This window comes from Scardinius erythrophthalmus, assembly GCF_964197995.2.
Source record: "Scardinius erythrophthalmus genome assembly, chromosome: 3".
NCBI lineage: Eukaryota > Metazoa > Chordata > Actinopteri > Cypriniformes > Leuciscidae > Scardinius > Scardinius erythrophthalmus.
In genome coordinates this window covers 54,635,341-54,658,230 of record NC_138223.1, presented here as the reverse complement: position 1 = coordinate 54,658,230, position 22,890 = coordinate 54,635,341, and the positions used below count along the sequence as shown (strand labels likewise).

Below are 22,890 nucleotides of genomic sequence, written 5' to 3'. Positions count from 1 at the left end.
TAAACAGTTGTCTTGTAAACACCAGCACAATCAATAATGTAAGAGTTTTTGCCATAATCAACAGATCGGGGACACAAGACGAGACAAGACAAACTTTAGACAGAACTTAGACAAGCCGTGGAGCTCGGACGAGACGCGTAAGGAAACTGTGTTGTCGCAGCAGAGCATGCGCCAGACTCTAATGTTGTTTGTGGAGTTGTTGAATCCTCTTCTGCTGAGATCTTTAGAGATGTAATGTCTTCTTTTATCTTTAGTTGATTCATCTTAGGGTAGGGGAGACCGGGGAGTGTTGCAACAGGGGATGGTTGCAACATGTCATTTTTCTCCAATCAGAAACAAGCTAGATTGATGACACTCATACTACACATGCACAGTTAGACCCTCCCCCCAACAAGAAGAAAGTAGACATATTCAACATCTGCTGCTGTTTTGGAGGTATGAAAATAACATTTCAACTTACTTAGTTTGAATTATTGTTTTGTTGACTTCTAAGTGACGTAGTTAGCATGTGTCAAAGTCAGTTTGTCATGGCTGATAGGTTTGGGGACAGTTGCAACAAGTTATAAATTGCATGTTTAATAAAAGTTTGTTGCATTGCAAATTGTTCAATTCTTCCTGTCTGGCACTGAAATATGGAGAGATTGAATAGCATCTGTAACACCTGCACACTGAATATATGTAGGCCTATGTTCTACACATAAACAAACAAAACTCAATAACTGTTATTTGATAAATATCACTAAATAAATAAATAATAGGTTACAATAATATTATTATAGAAATAAATAATACTATAGGCCTAAAACAGTTCATATTTTCAGAATTCTATATGCTCATTGAGACAAAAAGCTAAAGTTAATTAGTGAAATTTAAGTTTTTTTTTAACATGTTGCAACCATCCCATGGTTGTGTTGCAACTGTCCCCTGGTTTGGGGTCAGTTGCAACATCTGGCTTCTTCCATTCAAATAAATACTGTGAACGTTATGTCATATATAATCCTCTTTAAATGGTATAGAGTTTAATATATACAAATTTGCTTGATCTAGTCCCAATAGTCTCTGAGTAACTGAGAGAAATGCAAAAAGTGTTGCAACTGTCCCCGGTCTCCCCTACGTTTACACGACAACGATACGCTTAAAATTCAGAAGTGTTTCCTTTGAGTTTACAAAACTTTGCATTTTCAGGCACCCAACCTGACTCTTTGTTGTCGTGGAAACGAACGGCCAAACGTATAAAAAGTTGTACGTTTTTAGTTGAAAACGGTGTCTTGTAAAAAGACCCTAAGACTGTGGCTGAAGCAGGTGTTTTCTATATAAACTATATCATATATAAGCTCAGTTTCATCATCAATAATAACAGTTTCTCCACTCACCAACAGCAGCAAGAGTAAAACTGACACTGGCATTTGTGTCTGTCGGCTTCACCAATGTAGAGAGGAGTTTCTCGTTGGTTTTTAACACATGGTTTCCGTTGAAGGCTAGTTCAGCTGGGCTGACTGATGATGAAGACTCTGAAATCTCTCCTGAAGTGTTGAGGACCATATTCAAAACATCGGTCACTGGAGTCTAATTTATTGATCAGAAAGAAAGAAAAAATACTGTAAATGTAAATATTAAGAAAGCCAATTAATCAGACCTGCGATGTCAATCATGTAACTGACAATTACATTTGATTTGATTATTTTATATATATATATATATAAAATAATCAGACCTGCGATGTCATTCATGTAACTGACAATTACATTTGATTTGATTATTATTACTTGAAGACTTACAGTCAAAGAAAGCTCTTGATCTGTAATGTTCTCGATCTGCTCTAGAAGATTTTGAAGCTTTTCAGTCTGACTCTGAAATCAAAATTGAAAAGACAGAATTGGACGATGTGTGAGTGATGACTTTAACCGGGTATGCTGAGTGCCTCTGAAATGAGACACAGACACTGTTTTTTAACAAATTTCTTTAACAAATGATTCAATGACATATATTTTTTTAAACATTTGTCGCCACCTACTGGTGGAAATGAAAATACTTTTCTAAAGGTGCTTTTCAGTATTTTGCTCGCTACAGTGGACAGTGTTTGTATCCAAACCAGTGCCGGCCCGAGCCTTTTGGGGGCCCTAAACAGAATTTGATTTGGGGGCCCCCTCCCACCACGCGTAGTTAAAAAAGTTTTAACTTTTCCTTTACTCTTTTACTAACTCTTTGAAACTTCTGAAAACAAACTGTAAACATATTCCAGCATTGCAATCTTGACATCGCAGCCTATTCATTATAACCGTAATAAATATATAATAATAAAATAGTCAACCTAACGTATAAAACTTACACTGCTCTGTTTAAATAGTCAGTAGTACAATTCATACCGTTCACAGTAAGCACCGCTCCACTGTGATGTTTCCAAGCACATTTTTGCGTGTGAAAAGGATAATTTTTTCTGTCGATATTGGAACGAGAGTGAAGTACAAAAAAGCCTATAATAAAGAATAGTTTACCATCCAAATACATCGCGAATCGCTTACTTTCACTTTCGCTTTAAATTATTTAGTTTTGGCTTGTTTATATATATATATATTTTTTTTTTCTGTTCTGAATATCATTAAATTGAAAGGATAAATCATTGATCAAATAAAATTTTTGTATCATGGCTTAACATTACCGTGACTTTGCGCACAAATTGTCTGCACGCGAGGTTATGCGCATGACTCAAACACTGGCAGACACAGCAGCAGTTGTACGCAGGTATATTGATCATGAAATCAGAATTTTACTTGTCTTGAATTATTCATTCATTAATTCATTCATGTCACTTGTTTAAGTTAATTAATATGTAAAAAAAAAAAAAAAAAAAAAAAACACTGAAAAAAGTGAAACATCAGTGCAATTCATTCAAAATATATATTTACATTGGTCCAATGGAAAATTGTGATTTTCAGTTTATACCTTCTGTTTTCACTTTGCCTCAAAGTAAGTGTTACGCCTTCTATCACTGAAAAAAAATGATACTTTGGATTAACTAAAAAAAATTAATGTAATTTGTTACAGCAAATTTTTTTAGATTTTCTCAAATTGTATTCATGATTTAGTTAAAACCATAAATTTGTATTTAATGTCAAACCAAAATTAAACCATTTTTACTCAAGAGTGTTAAAGTTAATGGGATAAATAAATGATTAATTGAGTGATGATTGACTATTATTGAAGACACCTGATGTTAACTAGAGAATCACTGAAGGAGAAAATCACAAATTGTGAGTTACCATTATGGTGATCAGTGTTTGCATTAGTTGGGCTCTTGACCCTTATATGTTTACTTTAGATTTTGTTTGGCCTTTGTATGTTATAACTGACAGATGAACAAAGAAAAAAAAAGTGATCTGATGGTGTTGGTTATAAATAAATAAATACAAATTGAGAAAATCTAAAAAAAAATTGCTGTAACAAATTACATCAATTTTTTTAAGTTAATCCAAAGTATCATTTTTTCAGTGCAGGGGGTGGCCAGGGGGCCCCAAGCAGCCACTTAGTTCGCTTATACCTTGGGCCGGCCCTGATCCAAACTAACAAAAGTACTGGAATAAAAGTTTAAGTTTGTAAAAGAAGTAATGAGAATGTGTGGTTGAAATGGACAGCTTCGTGGACAGCTTTCTCTGCGCATTAAATCCATATTGCCAGCAAACAATGAGAATGCAGAACAATGATGATGACAGAGAGTATAGGCTTCAAAGCTATTGTGGACCCGCTTACCCAAAACCCTGGTTTGGCAAATAAATGAATGACGGACGGTTATGTATTTCCAACATTTTATTATGTAAGCTTTATGTTACTCCTCAAATAACAAGGGAATTTGTAGTAATTTCTAGTATTAATTAATTAGCGAGTCCACAAACTCATTCTTTCAATTGGCTTTTGTATGCAGAGTATTCACAGCTTATATGGACTGAATGCCCCCATAAACCATCAGCAGTTATTAGAAAAGCACATTCATATTTCAGATTACACACATATCTAAAATGCACATGTTATTGCACTGCTTCAGTTTGGACTATTATTGATTAACTTCAATTTCAGAAACTCAACTTACGTTGCGTCCTTCCAGCGGCGTTATATTTCTACCTGCAATGACAGAAATCAGCATGAAGTCAGTAATATAATAAACTGCAAAACTGAAAGAAATAACTATTTTATTAAGCAGCAATTTCAGTAAGATTGTGGATTCAGCAAGATTTCAGCAGTTGTGGACTAATGGTGAGAGCAGTGGTTCCAACTTTTTAGAGTGGTGTTCCTCCTTCTGCGTTCCCCCTCTCTTCCACTTAGACTTCAGTCATACCTTTTCCATTAAGGGACAATATTTGCCCTCTACATTTATTTCACAGTGCTTTTTTTACCTTTATGCATAACTTTATGAAATAAAAAATGTTTTCAATGAAAAATGTTCAATAGAGCAATATGCAATGATGGAAAAAATAAATGATACTTTAAAATATATTACTCTAAAACCGGTAAGCCACTGTCTTCTCAATGAGCGAGTCATTGAGTCATTCTTACATTCAGTAACAAAGCAACTAGCTGTATTTATAAACGAATCATTGAATGATTGACTCACAATTATTTTCAAAGCTGCAGAATTTTTTACGAAACACTGCACCCTAAAAAGAGATGTGTTAAAAATGACACATGTTGTGTCAGTTTTAACACGTTGTGTCAAATTTAACACACAACCTGTGTCGATTCTTAACACATCTCTGTGTTTATAAGGACTACACATTTTGTATTACCTTTAACCGATAAACGTTATCATTCAAATTCACTAAAGTATTAAAATTTGCTTTATACTTTGGTAATATACTGATAACCCCCATAATAATACAGGAGATAAAAAGAAAAAGCACATGATGATTCAAAGTTCACCACCATTGGTTTTCCACGAATCGAGAAACATGTTAATGTAAAGAAGGTGCACAGTGTCATACACACAAACACAAAACACCATCATGGTGACACACACATGACTCCAAATAATGCCATAAACATTCATTAAACAATATATGATGTAATATAAACCCCAAATGTACATGACTGGTACAAAAACTAAGAAGAAACTTATTTAAATGAAATAGCATCAAATGTGAAGTGTCACGCAGGGAATTCTGGGAATGTACATTTAGAGAAACAACAAGAACAGAAAAAAGAGACGAGCAGAAACACAAGAACTACAAATGACTTCAGTCACAGCCTCAGATGAAATCAACTGAAGAGAAAAGAAGACATTAAATCTGTGAAGATCTCAGCAGAGGAGGATTAAACAACTCCACAAACAGCATTACCAGCTTCACTTATTACTAACCAGACTGACTTTATTTCTGGCAGACGTCTACAGAAGTTCTTATTGAGAATTAACAATTGATTTATTAAAAAGAGTTTTAAAAATCACCATGATGGTGATCAGTGTTTCTTTAGTTGGGCTCTTGACCCTTGACTTTCTAACATTAGTTTTTCTCTGGCTGCTGTAACTTTGGTTATGGCAAGAAAATCAGAGAGAAAATGAATCAGGTGATGTTGGTAATGTGATGATGATGACATAATCATAATGTAGTAGTCTGATTCACTGAGCTCTTATTGAGTCTTATCTTTGATTATATGGGTCATTAATTTTACATTAATGATTGTAGTAGCCCTATGATTCTACAGCATGTGATCCATCAGTGTTTTGATAATGAAGGAACGTGACGGCTCTATCCAGGCTCCCAGCGACCGAACCAGCAGGACCAATGGGACCACAGGCAGAGGACAGAGACCCGTCCCGGAGTGGGGTCTGAGTGTGCAGTGCAACACTACCTGGCTCCACAGTTTGGCAGGGGTGCGTGAGAAAGCATACCGCTTGTTCTGAGACACTGCTTATGATTTATGGGGAATCAAAAAGAGGAGTGGGTGGATGTTTATTATTATAGGGTGGTTGTGTACACACACTGTCGACACATTTATGTTCAAACACTATGTAAAAGTGAATTTCTCATAATAGGTGCCTTTAAAAACCTTGTTAAATTAAAGTTTACAAAAACATCATAGAAGTTTATAAAAATGTAAAATATATATTTTTTAATTTTATATAAAACTCTAAAACTTCAAGAAAATTAAAGCTAAATATCTGAACAAGTTCTGTGACAAATTTTAGGTTGATGTCTCAAAAATATTTATCAAGTTTTTTTTAGCGCAGTACCAAACTTTTCCACTAGATGACATCCAGACTCCTCTGGTGACCATATAAGGACTCTTCGATTTCCATATATGGATTGAGTGATCTTAACCATATATTTCCATACTTTAAAAAAATATATTTATGAAGTAGACATCCTATTCAGAAGTAGTCTAGGTAGTAATGTTAATATTTGATTTAATTTGAATTCAATCTCTAAAATACATATAAAAACATACGAAAGAATCAGAGCATGTGTTATAATTGGGCACCACATATTTCTAAAATCAGTCGTCAAATATGAAAACTACAGTCTGAACACTTTCAAATGCTATATAGTTTGTCAAGATTACTTTAGGTTTTGACTAAGATATTATTGTTATAAATGTATAATGGCGGGTGTTGGGGAGGGGCAGTCTTAAAAATAGTGGTTAAAACATTTTTATAAATCATAAATTCAGAAATGTATTCTTTGTAATGTGTGAAAAGTATTGATATTAAAAAGAAAAAGTCAATCTGTACTCACACATGACATTGAGCTGAACAGATTCATTTGAATCACTCTAGAAAGAGTAATGTAAGTATAAGAGCCGCTCTACCTTTAACAGTGACAGTTACAGCGTCTGATCTCTGAGATCCATGTTGATTGTGAGCCTGACAGTTGAAGCGTCCACTCTGTAGTGCACTGAAACTCTGTCCAGATCCAACAGCTGAGGTTTCATTCTCCTTAAACCAGCTGAAGTTCAGAGCAGGAGGGTTTGAGTCACTGATGCAGTTCAGAGTCACTGAATCTCCCTCCACTATTACACCAGATCCACTCATCAACACTGAGACGTTCCTGGGAGGGTCTAATAACAATCACCAAATTATTTAAGACCTCTGACACATTTTTAAAATGACTAATATGAACCGAATTAATCCAAACAGAGAATTAGCATCTTATGTTTTATAATAAACTCACACATGACATTTAAAGTCACAGTATCTGAGTATTTCTCTCCATGTTCGTTGATGGACTTGCACTTGTATTCTCCACTGTCATCAGCAGAGCCGGATTAACCCAAAGGCAAACTAGGCACGTGCCTAGGGCCCGATTGGCGGGATGGGGCCCAGACAGAGGGACAAAAAAAAAATTGTACATATGTCCTATCTACAATTTATTTCAATATTTATTAATTAACTAAAAATAGTGACGATGTTTATCTTAACCATAGACTGTTACATTACTGCAGTTAAACCAATTAATGTGTCCGTTACAAAGCGGGTGCCGGCTTCTGAAAGTATAACGAACGCATCCATCAGGTGCTGCGAGGCAAAAGCCTAATAAGCACACAAAGAAGCACAGCTCATAATGCAGGTGTGTGAGTTGTCGTCATCTATTTTGGAGTGATTATGTATTCTAAATATAAACTTGTAGCCTACTGTAGATCAGCGTCATTTCTGGAAAAATCATTCACCGCTTTATTACGAGTTTAAAAGAGCGCGAGCGTCATTAACGTGCCCAGACGCGACGCTTTGAATTTGCGCGTACAATGAATAACATCGTGTCGGGAGCTGACTAGTAAAAAAGCTACAAAATTAAAAGACAAGACGTGTGTATTCTAAGTTAAAAAGCCAACACAGTACAACATTTTTAAATGTTTCTAATAGGCTAAAGGATCTCATATCTATGGGCTTCTAAATTCTGCTGATGATTAGACATCTCCTGACATTACGCCAATAATATCAGTTTATATTTTTTTTTCTGCTCAGTAGCGATCGTGTCTTTCTCTTCCACTTGATTTGTGTAAAGCATATTTAAGGTAGCAATGCAATATAAAAGCACTTAGTGGGATTCTGGAACTGTGAATAAATTGAATAAAACAGCAAAATAACAACAACAACAACAACAATAACAATAACATCTTCATTAAACAAAAAAGACATTACCTTAGATAAAGTTTGATTAATATGTACATACAGTACCGGTAAAAGTCTGGACCCATTACTATTTTTAATGTTTTTGAAAGAAGTTTATTATTATGCTCTACAAGCCTGCATTTATTTGATCAAAAATACAGGAAAAAACAGGAATATACTGTACTTTTTTAAAAACAACTTTTTAATAATCAAAAATCCTGAAAAAAAGTATCAGGTTATAAAATAAATATTAAGCACCATTTCTAACATTTGATAATAAATCAGAATATTATAAAGTTTTCTGAAGGATCACGTGACACTAAATTCAGCTTTGCATCACATAAATATAAAGTATAGTAAAATAGAAAACCATTATTTAAAATTTTAATAATATTTCACTATATTATTTTTCTTTATTTTTGATCAAATAAATCCAGGCTTGATGAGCATAAGAGACTTCTTTCAAAAACATTACAAATAGTAATGTGTCCAAACTTATGTACTGTGTAAGTAAAAATATACTGCTTTTAAAATTAAATGTTGTATAAATAAAAAGGTTAGGAATCATATTTGTTTTCAAGTGTTTTTTTATGGGGGGTGGCGGGTGGGGGGCCTCCAACATGAATTTTGCCTAGGGCCTCCTAATGTCTAGAACCGGCCCTGGTCATCAGAGCTGATCTTTGAGATGTTGTAGATTCCTCCAGATCCTACAATCGTTCCTCCTTTAATCCAGCTGATTTCTGCAGGAGGGTTTGAGTCACTGATGCAGTTCAGAGTCACTGAATCTCCCTCCACTATTACACCAGATCCACTCATCAACACTGAGACGTTCCTGGGAGGGTCTAATAACAATCACCAAATTATTTAAGACCTCTGACACATTTTTAAATTGACTAATATGAACCGAATTAATCCAAACAGAGAATTAGCATCTTATGTTTTATAATAAACTCACACATGACGTTTAAAGTCACAGTATCTGAGTATTTCTCTCCATGTTCATTGATGGACTTGCACTTGTATTCTCCACTGTCATCAGAGCTGATCTTTGAGATGTTGTAGATTCTTTCAGATCCTACAATCGTTCCTCCTTTAAACCAGCTGATTTCTGCAGGAGGGTTTGAGTCACTGATGCAGTTCAGAGTCACTGAATCTCCCTCCACTATTACACCAGATCCACTCATCAACACTGAGACGTTCCTGGGAGGGTCTAATAAGAATCACCAAATTATTTAAGACCTCTGACACATTTTTAAATTGACTAATATGAACCGAATTAATCCAAACAGAGAATTAGCATCTTATGTTTTATAATAAACTCACACATGACGTTTAAAGTCACAGTATCTGAGTATTTCTCTCCATGTTCATTGATGGACTTGCACTTGTATTCTCCACTGTCATCAGAGCTGATCTTTGAGATGCTGTAGATTCTTCCAGATCCTACAATCGTTCCTCCTTTAATCCAGCTGATTTCTGCAGGAGGGTTTGAGTCACTGATGCAGTTCAGAGTCACTGAATCTCCCTCCACTATTACACCAGATCCACTCATCAACACTGAGACGTTCCTGGGAGGGTCTAATAACAATCACCAAATTATTTAAGACCTCTGACACATTTTTAAAATGACTAATATGAACCAAATTAATCCAAACAGAGAATTACGATCTTATGTTTTATAATAAACTCACACATGACATTTAAAGTCACAGTATCTGAGTATTTCTCTCCATGTTCATTGATGGACTTGCACTTGTATTCTCCACTGTCATCAGAGCTGATCTTTGAGATGTTGTAGATTCCTCCAGATCCTACAATCATTCCTCCTTTAATCCAGCTGATTTCTGCAGGAGGGTTTGAGTCACTGATGCAGTTCAGAGTCACTGAATCTCCCTCCACTATTACACCAGATCCACTCATCAACACTGAGACGTTCCTGGGAGGGTCTAATAACAATCACCAAATTATTTAAGACCTCTGACACATTTTTAAAATGACTAATACAGTATGAACCGAATTAATCCAAACAGAGAATTAGCATCTTATGTTTTATAATAAACTCACACATGACATTTAAAGTCACAGTATCAGAGTATTTCTCTCCATGTTCATTGATGGACTTGCACTTGTATTCTCCACTGTCATCAGAGCTGATCTTTGAGATGTTGAAGATTCTTCTAGATTCTACAATCGTTCCTCCTTTAATCCAGCTGATTTCTGCAGGAGGGTTTGAGTCACTGATGCAGTTCAGAGTCACTGAATCTCCCTCCACTATTACACCAGATCCACTCATCAACACTGAGACGCTCCTGGGAGGGTCTAATAACAATCACCAAATTATTTAAGACCTCTGACACATTTTTAAAATGGCTAATATGAACCAAATTAATCCAAACAGATAATTAGCATCTTATGTTTTATAATAAACTCACACATGACATTTAAAGTCACAGTATCAGAGTATTTCTCTCCATGTTCATTGATGGACTTGCACTTGTATTCTCCACTGTCATCAGAGCTGATCTTTGAGATGCTGTAGATTCTTCCAGATCCTACAATCGTTCCTCCTTTAATCCAGCTGATTTCTGCAGGAGGGTTTGAGTCACTGATGCAGTTCAGAGTCACTGAATCTCCCTCCACTATTACACCAGATCCACTCATCAACACTGAGACGTTCCTGGGAGGGTCTAATAACAATCACCAAATTATTTAAGACCTCTGACACATTTTTAAAATGACTAATATGAACCAAATTAATCCAAACATACCCCTTTTCCACCAACAAGAACCGGGTGCTGGTTCAGAGCCAGAGCCAAAGCTGGTTCAGAGTTGGTTCGACTGACGAGCTTACTAAGAACCGGTTTGCCTTTCCACCGGCTAGAGAGCCACAACAGAGCCAGATCTTACGTCACTGTATACGTCTCATGTTGCCCAGCAACCGCTAGTGCGGTAGCGCCAAACACAAACACGCCAGGCTTGTTCGAGATGCATCGGCTTCTCGCAGATCGATCACCGCATGACACCAAAGCACTGCGATAGCAATCTAAAAGCACAAGGAGTCGTATGTTCTCCAAACTCTCCCGCAGCTCCGATCGGTCCTCGCTGCTCCGATGCATCTCGAACAAGCCATCAACAATAATGGACGTTGCAAGACTATGTGCTCATGGGTTTGCAAAAATACATCGGAATCCAACGCGTTCGTGTAGCTCGCCGTAACTTACATAGATGGATATTATAATCGAGCTGCTATTAGCTCGACTAGCTGCTATTTAAAAATGGCGATCACAAGTTTCTTGTTGGTCACGGTAACCCCGCCCCCAGCCCCTGACGCAAGCGGTTCTTTCTTGGCTCCGTTCTAGACCCTGCAATGATTTGGTGCTACTTAAGAACCAGTTTTACTGGTTCGGAGCTGGTGCTTTGGCGGTGGAAAAACAAAGAACCGATTTGAAACTAGGCTCTGGCTCCGAACCAGCACCAGCTCTGCCTTGGTGGAAAAGGGGTAACAGAGAATTAGCATCTTATGTTTTATAATAAACTCACACATGACATTTAAAGTCACAGTATCAGAGTATTTCTCTCCATGTTCATTGATGGACTTGCACTTGTATTCTCCACTGTCATCAGAGCTGATCTTTGAGATGTTGTAGATTCTTCCAGATCCTACAAACGTTCCTCCTTTAATCCAGCTGATTTCTGCAGGAGGGTTTGAGTCACTGATGCAGTTCAGAGTCACTGAATCTCCCTCCACTATTACACCAGATCCAACCATCAACACTGAGACGTTCCTGGGAGGGTCTAATAACAATCACCAAATTATTTAAGACCTCTGACACATTTTTAAAATGGCTAATATGAACCAAATTAATCCAAACAGAGAATTAGCATCTTATGTTTTATAATAAACTCACACATGACATTTAAAGTCACAGTATCAGAGTATTTCTCTCCATGTTCATTGATGGACTTGCACTTGTATTCTCCACTGCCATCAGAGCTGATCTTTGAGATGTTGTAGATTCCTCTAGATCCTACAATCGTTCCTCCTTTAATCCAGCTGATTTCTGCAGGAGGGTTTGAGTCACTGATGCAGTTCAGAGTCACTGAATCTCCCTCCACTATTACACCAGATCCACTCATCAACACTGAGACGTTCCTGGGAGGGTCTAATAACAATCACCAAATTATTTAAGACCTCTGACACATTTTTAAAATGGCTAATATGAACCGAATTAATCCAAACAGAGAATTAGCATCTTATGTTTATAATAAACTCACACATGACGTTTAAAGTCACAGTATCAGAGTATTTCTCTCCATGTTCATTGATGGACTTGCACTTGTATTCTCCACTGTCATCAGAGCTGATCTTTGAGAAGCTGTAGATTCTTCCAGATCCTACAATCGTTCCTCCTTTAAACCAGCTGATTTCTGCAGGAGGGTTTGAGTCACTGATGCAGTTCAGAATTACTGAATCCCCCTCCACTATTACACCAGATCCACTCATCAACACTGAGACGTTCCTGGGAGGGTCTAATAACAATCACCAAATTATTTAAGACCTCTGACACATTTTTAAAATGACTAGTATGAACCAAATTAATCCAAACATACCCCTTTTCCACCAACAAGAACCGGGTGCTGGTTCAGAGCCAGAGCCAAAGCTGGTTCAGAGTTGGTTCGACTGACGAGCTTTCTAAGAACTGGTTTGCCTTTCCACCGGCTAGAGAGCCACAACAGAGCCAGATCTTACGTCACTGTATACGTCTCATGTTGCCCAGCAACCGCTAGTGCGGTAGCGCCAAACACAAACACGCCAGGCTTGTTCGAGATGCATCGGCTTCTCGCAGATCGATCGCCGCATGACACCAAAGCACTGCGATAGCGATCTAAAAGCACAAGGAGTCGTATGTTCTCCAAACACTCCCGCAGCTCCGATCGGTCCTCGCCGCTCCGATGCATCTCGAACAAGCCATCAACAATAATGGACGTTGCAAGACTATGTGCTCATGGGTTTGCAAAAATACATCGGAATCCAACGCGTTCGTGCAGCTCGCCGTAACTTACATAGACGGATATTATAATCGAGCTGCTATTAGCTCGACTAGCTGCTATTTAAAAATGGCGGTCACAAGTTTCTTGTTGGTCACGGTAACCCTGCCCCCAGCCCCTGACGCAAGCGGTTCTTTCTTGGCTCCGTTCTAGACCCTGCAATGATTTGGTGCTACTTAAGAACCAGTTTTACTGGTTCGGAGCTGGTGCTTTGGCGGTGGAAAAACAAAGAACCGATTTGAAACTAGGCTCTGGCTCCGAACCAGCACCAGCTCTGCCTTGGTGGAAAAGGGGTAACAGAGAATTAGCATCTTATGTTTTATAATAAACTCACACATGACATTTAAAGTCACAGTATCAGAGTATTTCTCTCCATGTTCATTGATGGACTTGCACTTGTATTCTCCACTGTCATCAGAGCTGATCTTTGAGAAGCTGTAGATTCTTCCAGATCCTACAATCGTTCCTCCTTTAAACCAGCTGATTTCTGCAGGAGGGTTTGAGTCACTGATGCAGTTCAGAGTCACTGAATCTCCCTCCACTATTACACCAGATCCACTCATCAACACTGAGACGTTCCTGGGAGGGTCTAATAACAATCACCAAATTATTTAAGACCACTGACACATTTTTAAAATGGCTAATATGAACCGAATTAATCCAAACAGAGAATTAGCATCTTATGTTTATAATAAACTCACACATGACGTTTAAAGTCACAGTATCAGAGTATTTCTCTCCATGTTCATTGATGGACTTGCACTTGTATTCTCCACTGTCATCAGAGCTGATCTTTGAGAAGCTGTAGATTCTTCCAGATCCTACAATCGTTCCTCCTTTAAACCAGCTGATTTCTGCAGGAGGGTTTGAGTCACTGATGCAGTTCAGAATTACTGAATCCCCCTCCACTATTACACCAGATCCACTCATCAACACTGAGACGTTCCTGGGAGGGTCTAATAACAATCACCAAATTATTTAAGACCTCTGACACATTTTTAAAATGACTAGTATGAACCAAATTAATCCAAACATACCCCTTTTCCACCAACAAGAACCGGGTGCTGGTTCAGAGCCAGAGCCAAAGCTGGTTCAGAGTTGGTTCGACTGACGAGCTTTCTAAGAACTGGTTTGCCTTTCCACCGGCTAGAGAGCCACAACAGAGCCAGATCTTACGTCACTGTATACGTCTCATGTTGCCCAGCAACCGCTAGTGCGGTAGCGCCAAACACAAACACGCCAGGCTTGTTCGAGATGCATCGGCTTCTCGCAGATCGATCGCCGCATGACACCAAAGCACTGCGATAGCGATCTAAAAGCACAAGGAGTCGTATGTTCTCCAAACACTCCCGCAGCTCCGATCGGTCCTCGCCGCTCCGATGCATCTCGAACAAGCCATCAACAATAATGGACGTTGCAAGACTATGTGCTCATGGGTTTGCAAAAATACATCGGAATCCAACGCGTTCGTGCAGCTCGCCGTAACTTACATAGACGGATATTATAATCGAGCTGCTATTAGCTCGACTAGCTGCTATTTAAAAATGGCGGTCACAAGTTTCTTGTTGGTCACGGTAACCCTGCCCCCAGCCCCTGACGCAAGCGGTTCTTTCTTGGCTCCGTTCTAGACCCTGCAATGATTTGGTGCTACTTAAGAACCAGTTTTACTGGTTCGGAGCTGGTGCTTTGGCGGTGGAAAAACAAAGAACCGATTTGAAACTAGGCTCTGGCTCCGAACCAGCACCAGCTCTGCCTTGGTGGAAAAGGGGTAACAGAGAATTAGCATCTTATGTTTTATAATAAACTCACACATGACATTTAAAGTCACAGTATCAGAGTATTTCTCTCCATGTTCATTGATGGACTTGCACTTGTATTCTCCACTGTCATCAGAGCTGATCTTTGAGAAGCTGTAGATTCTTCCAGATCCTACAATCGTTCCTCCTTTAAACCAGCTGATTTCTGCAGGAGGGTTTGAGTCACTGATGCAGTTCAGAGTCACTGAATCTCCCTCCACTATTACACCAGATCCACTCATCAACACTGAGACGTTCCTGGGAGGGTCTAATAACAATCACCAAATTATTTAAGACCACTGACACATTTTTAAAATGGCTAATATGAACCAAATTAATCCAAACAGAGAATTAGCATCTTATGTTTTATAATAAACTCACACATGACATTTAAAGTCACAGTATCAGAGTATTTCTCTCCATGTTCATTGATGGACTTGCACTTGTATTCTCCACTGCCATCAGAGCTGATCTTTGAGATGTTGTAGATTCCTCTAGATCCTACAATCGTTCCTCCTTTAATCCAGCTGATTTCTGCAGGAGGGTTTGAGTCACTGATGCAGTTCAGAGTCACTGAATCTCCCTCCACTATTACACCAGATCCACTCATCAACACTGAGACGTTCCTGGGAGGGTCTAATAACAATCACCAAATTATTTAAGACCTCTGACACATTTTTAAAATGGCTAATATGAACCAAATTAATCCAAACAGAGAATTAGCATCTTATGTTTATAATAAACTCACACATGACGTTTAAAGTCACAGTATCAGAGTATTTCTCTCCGTGTTTATTGATGGACTTGCACTTGTATTCTCCACTGTCATCAGAGCTGATCTTTGAGAAGCTGTAGATTCTTCCAGATCCTACAATCGTTCCTCCTTTAAACCAGCTGATTTCTGCAGGAGGGTTTGAGTCACTGATGCAGTTCAGAATTACTGAATCCCCCTCCACTATTACACCAGATCCACTCATCAACACTGAGACGTTCCTGGGAGGGTCTAATAACAATCACCAAATTATTTAAGACCTCTGACACATTTTTAAAATGACTAGTATGAACCAAATTAATCCAAACATACCCCTTTTCCACCAACAAGAACCGGGTGCTGGTTCAGAGCCAGAGCCAAAGCTGGTTCAGAGTTGGTTCGACTGACGAGCTTTCTAAGAACTGGTTTGCCTTTCCACCGGCTAGAGAGCCACAACAGAGCCAGATCTTACGTCACTGTATACGTCTCATGTTGCCCAGCAACCGCTAGTGCGGTAGCGCCAAACACAAACACGCCAGGCTTGTTCGAGATGCATCGGCTTCTCGCAGATCGATCGCCGCATGACACCAAAGCACTGCGATAGCGATCTAAAAGCACAAGGAGTCGTATGTTCTCCAAACACTCCCGCAGCTCCGATCGGTCCTCGCCTCTCCGATGCATCTCGAACAAGCCATCAACAATAATGGACGTTGCAAGACTATGTGCTCATGGGTTTGCAAAAATACATCGGAATCCAACGCGTTCGTGCAGCTCGCCGTAACTTACATAGACGGATATTATAATCGAGCTGCTATTAGCTCGACTAGCTGCTATTTAAAAATGGCGGTCACAAGTTTCTTGTTGGTCACGGTAACCCCGCCCCCAGCCCCTGACGCAAGCGGTTCTTTCTTGGCTCCGTTCTAGACCCTGCAATGATTTGGTGCTACTTAAGAACCAGTTTTACTGGTTCGGAGCTGGTGCTTTGGCGGTGGAAAAACAAAGAACCGATTTGAAACTAGGCTCTGGCTCCGAACCAGCACCAGCTCTGCCTTGGTGGAAAAGGGGTAACAGAGAATTAGCATCTTATGTTTTATAATAAACTCACACATGACATTTAAAGTCACAGTATCAGAGTATTTCTCTCCATGTTCATTGATGGACTTGCACTTGTATTCTCCACTGTCATCAGAGCTGATCTTTGAGAAGCTGTAGATTCTTCCAGATCCTACAATCGTTCCTCCTTTAAACCAGCTGATTTCTGCAGGAGGGTTTGAGTCACTGATGCAGTTCAGAGTCACTGAATCTCCCTCCACTATTACACCAGATCCACTCATCAACACTGAGACGTTCCTGGGAGGGTCTAATAACAATCACCAAATTATTTAAGACCTCTGACACATTTTTTAAAATGACTAATATGAACCGAATTAATCCAAACAAAGAATTAGCATCTTATGTTTTATAATAAACTCACACATGACATTTAAAGTCACAGTATCAGAGTATTTCTCTCCATGTTCATTGATGGACTTGCACTTGTATTCTCCACTGTCATCAGAGCTGATCTTTGAGATGTTGTAGATTCTTCCAGATCCTACAATCGTTCCGCTTTTAATCCATCTGATTTCTGCAGGAGGGTTTGAGTCACTGATGCAGTTCAGAGTCACTGAATCTCCCTCCACTATTTCACCAGATCCACTCATCAACACTGAGACGTTCCTGGGAGGGTCTAAAAAGTACAAAAATTAAAACCCTAAATCATCTAATTCAAACACAATCTCTGGTTATTAAAAAGACTAAAATAATCTGCACTCACACATGACATTGAGCTGAACATCAGGAGAGATGTGAGTGTGTCCGTCTACAGCACAGCTATATCTGCCTGAATCCTCTCTTCTGACTGACTGCAGCAGGAGTTCATTGTTTCTGTCTCTTCTCTCAGTTAATGGCTGTGAGTTTCTGTACCAGATGAATGTTGCTCTGTCAGTCAGAGCGCAGCTGCTTTTACATCTCAGAGTGACTGAATCTCCCTCTGTCACTCTCTCAGGAGACTCCACCTGAAGATCTGAACACAACACACACATTATATCTAGTGCTGCTGTCATACACTGATGAGGTTTATCTCTTCTTCTGTGCATTATGTTGAATAATAATCAAAGTCACCTGTGACAGTAAGATTCACTCCTGGATCACCAGTCAATTTCATATTTTTATCAGTGATGAATCTGAAATAGTACATGTGTGAATCCTTCAGTGTCACATGACTCAGTCTGACGGTGCAGTTCTGCTGTTTATCTCCCAGATACTGAAGCCTCTGACTGTATTCAGGGTCATTAGACAGATCTGGAGACTCATCACCCTTTTTTGACTCGTTGGTCCAGAACACTTTCTCGATCTGATGTCCAGTAGGGTATGTATAAGTGCATCTCATTATCACTGTTGAGTCCTTTAGTGCACAGATGTGTGAAGGACTGTAACTCACACCCCAATCAGCACTAGAAACCACTGAAACACAGAATTCATCAAACTGTAAATGTAGTTTTATCTGTTATATTGGGCCATGAAAACATGACAATACTTTATTACTATTATAAAACAGCGACTCATTACAGGAAATATAAGATGAATGTAAATAAATAATCTCAGTGTGAATAACTTTAAGACAGAGGAGTGAAGAGAGAACCAAGAAATCAGCCAAAAACAACAAGCTGCAAAATTACAGTTTTTCTGAATTGCTAAAACACATTTCTTGAAACCATCACTCACTTTCTCAAAACCTTAAACACAAAAGCAAATGTTCAAAACTCATTCAGAGAATCTCTGACTCTTCTGGCAAAATCAAACAATGCTTTCAGATCTTACACACATCAGTCAATATTAGAAACACTACAGATCATTTGTTACACACTACATGACAAATGGAGAACACAGAATCCAAAGCATGCAGTTACAGGACAAATATTTATTTATTGTAAGAAAGTAAACAAATTTTGCAATTCTGTAAAAAATAGTACTGACACCTGACAGTGGTGAGTGAATAAATACTGAATGCACTGCAAGTACTGTATAGTAGAGGTCTTCACGGGTCCAAAAATTTGTGCCCGAACCCGAACGAGACCCGTAATGTGCTAAACCGAACCGACCCGGACTCTCTATTATTTCAAAAGCTGGACCCGGACCTGTGCAGATCCGAGAAATGCCTAACCGGACCCGATCTGGACCCGTCTATTATTTTGAAAGCTGGACCCGAAACCGCCGGGAAGACACAGACCCGACTGGACCCGATTGTCACATATTCCACCTTAAACTGCTATTACAAGTCAATAAACCTGTTGCGAAAAATACAACTTTTTGTCTTACCTAATTTAAGGAGCCGTGGTAGCGTAGTAGTCTCCTCTCCCTTCCTTGTAACGTTAACGTTATCTGACTGGCTGTGATCATGCATTACCTCCGACAAGAACGTTATTCATGTTATTCCTCTCGTTATTCCAAGTCCAAGCTTAATCCACTCATTATTTCAGCTTCAAAAGTCCACTTGTTGTCACGGTGACGGATGACAAATGCAACTTTGCACATGTAACTTACATTCTGACTCGTGTTAACTTGCATAATAACTTTGACTGTTTGCCCTTTTGAACTAACGTTATAATAACGATTGCTCGTTCAGTGCCATGGCCGCTGACGTTATTTATTTGCTATCATCTCCGTGCTCTCTGCTCTGCATCGAGTCTGAATCTGACCACTAAAACTTTAAGATTAAACAAGACGGTTAATTTATATTGTAAAATCTAAAGCGCGGTTTGGCGGTCCCTCACTGAAGCTCTGGTAACTGGTTGCCATAGAAACATGACACGCGCTTGAGACTGCACATGCACGCTCGCTGGATCAACCTAAAATATGCTTTTTAAAGCAATTTATTTTGAGTGTCCTGATTTTACAAGTTGCAAGTTACAAAAAAACACAAGCAGTGTCTAATCACGGCCGGGTTTTCTCCGAGTCTGATCTAATGACTCTGATCGCACGGGTATTACACACAATGTTAAACAGACCCGGGACCCGAAGTAATAAATTCGGACCCGACCCGGACCCGGCTGATCATTTAAATATAGACCTGAACCCGTACGGGTCCCGGGTCGACGGGTCTCGGGTTCACTGTGAAGACCTCTACTGTATAGTATTGCACTGAATATTGTATAGTATGGAATGTCTGTATATTCAGCATTTGCATACTGTGAAATACAGTGACCAACTGCAGAAGCCCAAAAGGTTACAGTAAAAAACTGTAAATGGAAAGCATGTTACTGTAAAGTACAGTCAGAAGAGTTGAGCAACTGCAGAATCAAGGTCAGTGAGAGAGATTTATTCTGCTTCAGCTTCACGTCTTCATGTCGGTCCGGCCGGAGAATATCAATCTCTGCAGGAGAAGAGGAAAACCCTGAAGCAGATCCAGCCTTGACCACATTCTCCACACCTTCCTCCTAACCCTAACCCTAACCCTAACTCTTCATCCTCTTATACAGACACTCTTCCTCCTCTTATACTCACACTCTTCCTCCTCTTATACTCACACTCTTCCTCATCTTATACTCACACCCTTCCTCCTCTTATACTCACACTCTTCCTCATCTTATACTCACACTCTTCATCCTCTTATACTCACACTCTTCCTCCTCTAACTCACACTCTTCCTCCTCTTATACACACACTCTTCCTCCTCTTATACTCACACTCTTCCTCCTCTAACTCACACTCTTCCTCCTCTAACTCACACTCTTCCTCCTCTTATACACACACTCTTCCTCCTCTTATACTCACTCTCTTCCTACTCTTATACTCATACTCTTCCTCCTCTAACTCACTCTTCCTCCTCTCATACTCACACTCTTCCTCCTCTTATACTCACACACTCTTCCTCCTCTTATACACACACTCTTCCTCCTCTTATACTCACACTCTTCCATCTCTAACTCACACTCTTCCTCCTCTAACTCACACTCTTCTTCCTCTAACTCACACTCTTCCTCCTCTTATACTCATACTCTTCCTCCTCTTATACTCATACTCTTCCTCTTCTTATACTCATACTCTTCCTCTTATACTCACACTCTTCCTCCTCTTATAATCACGCTCTTCCTCCTCTTATACTCATACTCTTCCTCCTCCTCTTATACTCACACTCTTCCTCCTCTTATACTCATACTCTTCCTCCTCCTCTTATACTCACACTCTTCCTCCTCTTATACTCATACTCTTCCTCCTCTTATACTCACACTCTTCCTCCTATAACTCACTCTTCCTCCTCTTATACTCACACTCTTCCTCCTCTTATACTCACTCTTCCTCCTCTTATACTCTTCCTCCTCTAACTCACTCTTCCTCCTCTTATACTCACACTCTTCCTCCTCTTATACTCATACTCTTCCTCCTCTTATACTCACACTCTTCCTCCTCTAACTCACACTCTTCCTCCTCTTATACTCATACTTTTCCTCCTCTTATACTCACACTCTTCCTCCTCTAACTCACACTCTTCCTCCTCTTATACTCATACTCTTCCTCCTCTTACACAAATACTCTTCCTCCTCTTATACTCATACTCTTCCTCCTCTTATACTCACACTCTTCCTCCTCTTATACTCACACTCTTCCTCCTCTTATACTCACACTCTTCCTCCTCTAACTCACACTCTTCCTCCTCTAACTCACACTCTTCCTCCTCTTATACTCACACTCTTCCTCCTCTTATACTCATACTCTTCCTCCTCTTATACTCACACTCTTCCTCTTCTTATACTCACACTCACTCTTCCTCCTCTTATACTCATACTCTTCCTCCTCTCTTCCTCCTCTTATACTCATACTCTTCCTCCTCTTATACAGACACTCTTCCTCATCTTATACTCACACTCTTCCTCATCTTATACTCATACTCTTCCTCCTCTTATACTCACACTCTGCCTCCTCTTACACATACTCTTCCTCCACTTATACACACACTCTTCCTCCTCTTATACTCACACTCTTCCACCTCTTATACTCATACTCTTCCTCCTCTTATACTCACACTCTTCCTCCTCTTATACTCATACTCTTCCTCCTCTTATACTCTTCCACTTCTACACTCTTCCTCCTCTTATTCTCACAATCTTCCTCCTCTTATACTCACACTCTTCCTCCTCTTATACTCATACTCTTCCTCCTCTTATACTCACACTCTTCCTCCTCTAACTCACACTCTTCCTCCTCTTATACTCATACTTTTCCTCCTCTTATACTCACACTCTTCCTCCTCTAACTCACACTCTTCCTCCTCTTATACTCATACTCTTCCTCCTCTTACACAAATACTCTTCCTCCTCTTATACTCACACTCTTCCTCCTCTTATACTCACACTCTTCCTCCTCTAACTCACACTCTTCCTCCTCTAACTCACACTCTTCCTCCTCTTATACTCACACTCTTCCTCCTCTTATACTCATACTCTTCCTCCTCTTATACTCACACTCTTCCTCTTCTTATACTCACACTCACTCTTCCTCCTCTTATACTCATACTCTTCCTCCTCTCTTCCTCCTCTTATACTCATACTCTTCCTCCTCTTATACAGACACTCTTCCTCATCTTATACTCACACTCTTCCTCATCTTATACTCATACTCTTCCTCCTCTTATACTCACACTCTGCCTCCTCTTACACATACTCTTCCTCCACTTATACACACACTCTTCCTCCTCTTATACTCACACTCTTCCACCTCTTATACTCATACTCTTCCTCCTCTTATACTCACACTCTTCCTCCTCTTATACTCATACTCTTCCTCCTCTTATACTCTTCCACTTCTACACTCTTCCTCCTCTTATTCTCACAATCTTCCTCCTCTTATACTCACACTCTTCCTCCTCTTATACTCATACTCTTCCTCCTCTTATACTCTTACACTTCTACACTCTTCCTCCTCTTATTCTCACACTCTTCCTCCTCTTATGCTCATACTCTTCCTCCTCTTATACTCGTACTCTTCCTCTTCTTATACTCACAATCTTCCTCCTCTTATACTCATACTCTTCCTCCTCTTATACTCATACTCTTCCTCCTCTTATACTCACACCCTTCCTCCTCTTATACTCATACTCTTCCTCCTCTAATCTTCAATGCAACATTTTGAGTAAATCTAGGCACTTTAAACTGTCTTGT

The 22,890-nt window shown here is 39.3% G+C and overlaps 2 protein-coding genes across 2 annotated transcripts in view; both read right to left on the bottom strand.

Moving 5' to 3' along the window:
- LOC308687496 (adhesion G protein-coupled receptor E3-like) overlaps positions 1–8,363 on the bottom strand; it is a 29,146-nt gene extending 20,783 nt beyond the window's left edge. Inside the window, exons 1-5 of the mRNA XM_081360070.1 lie at positions 7,158–8,363; positions 6,796–7,044; positions 4,085–4,116; positions 1,779–1,850; positions 1,374–1,566 (exon numbers count right to left, since the gene is read on the bottom strand). Coding sequence (XP_081216196.1) covers positions 1,374–1,566; positions 1,779–1,850; positions 4,085–4,116; positions 6,796–7,044; positions 7,158–7,161 — 550 coding nt within the window. The 5' untranslated portion in view covers positions 7,162–8,363. The remainder of the gene's footprint in view (positions 1–1,373; positions 1,567–1,778; positions 1,851–4,084; positions 4,117–6,795; positions 7,045–7,157) is intronic.
- LOC308687455 (hemicentin-1-like) overlaps positions 7,941–22,890 on the bottom strand; it is a 93,209-nt gene continuing 78,259 nt past the window's right edge. Inside the window, exons 11-28 of the mRNA XM_081360017.1 lie at positions 17,855–18,196; positions 17,508–17,756; positions 17,166–17,420; positions 16,797–17,051; positions 15,689–15,943; positions 15,322–15,576; positions 14,954–15,208; positions 13,846–14,100; positions 13,479–13,733; positions 12,371–12,625; positions 12,004–12,258; positions 11,636–11,890; positions 10,528–10,782; positions 10,160–10,414; positions 9,787–10,041; positions 9,419–9,673; positions 9,051–9,305; positions 7,941–8,937 (exon numbers count right to left, since the gene is read on the bottom strand). Coding sequence (XP_081216143.1) covers positions 8,744–8,937; positions 9,051–9,305; positions 9,419–9,673; positions 9,787–10,041; positions 10,160–10,414; positions 10,528–10,782; positions 11,636–11,890; positions 12,004–12,258; positions 12,371–12,625; positions 13,479–13,733; positions 13,846–14,100; positions 14,954–15,208; positions 15,322–15,576; positions 15,689–15,943; positions 16,797–17,051; positions 17,166–17,420; positions 17,508–17,756; positions 17,855–18,196 — 4,610 coding nt within the window. The 3' untranslated portion in view covers positions 7,941–8,743. The remainder of the gene's footprint in view (positions 8,938–9,050; positions 9,306–9,418; positions 9,674–9,786; positions 10,042–10,159; positions 10,415–10,527; positions 10,783–11,635; positions 11,891–12,003; positions 12,259–12,370; positions 12,626–13,478; positions 13,734–13,845; positions 14,101–14,953; positions 15,209–15,321; positions 15,577–15,688; positions 15,944–16,796; positions 17,052–17,165; positions 17,421–17,507; positions 17,757–17,854; positions 18,197–22,890) is intronic.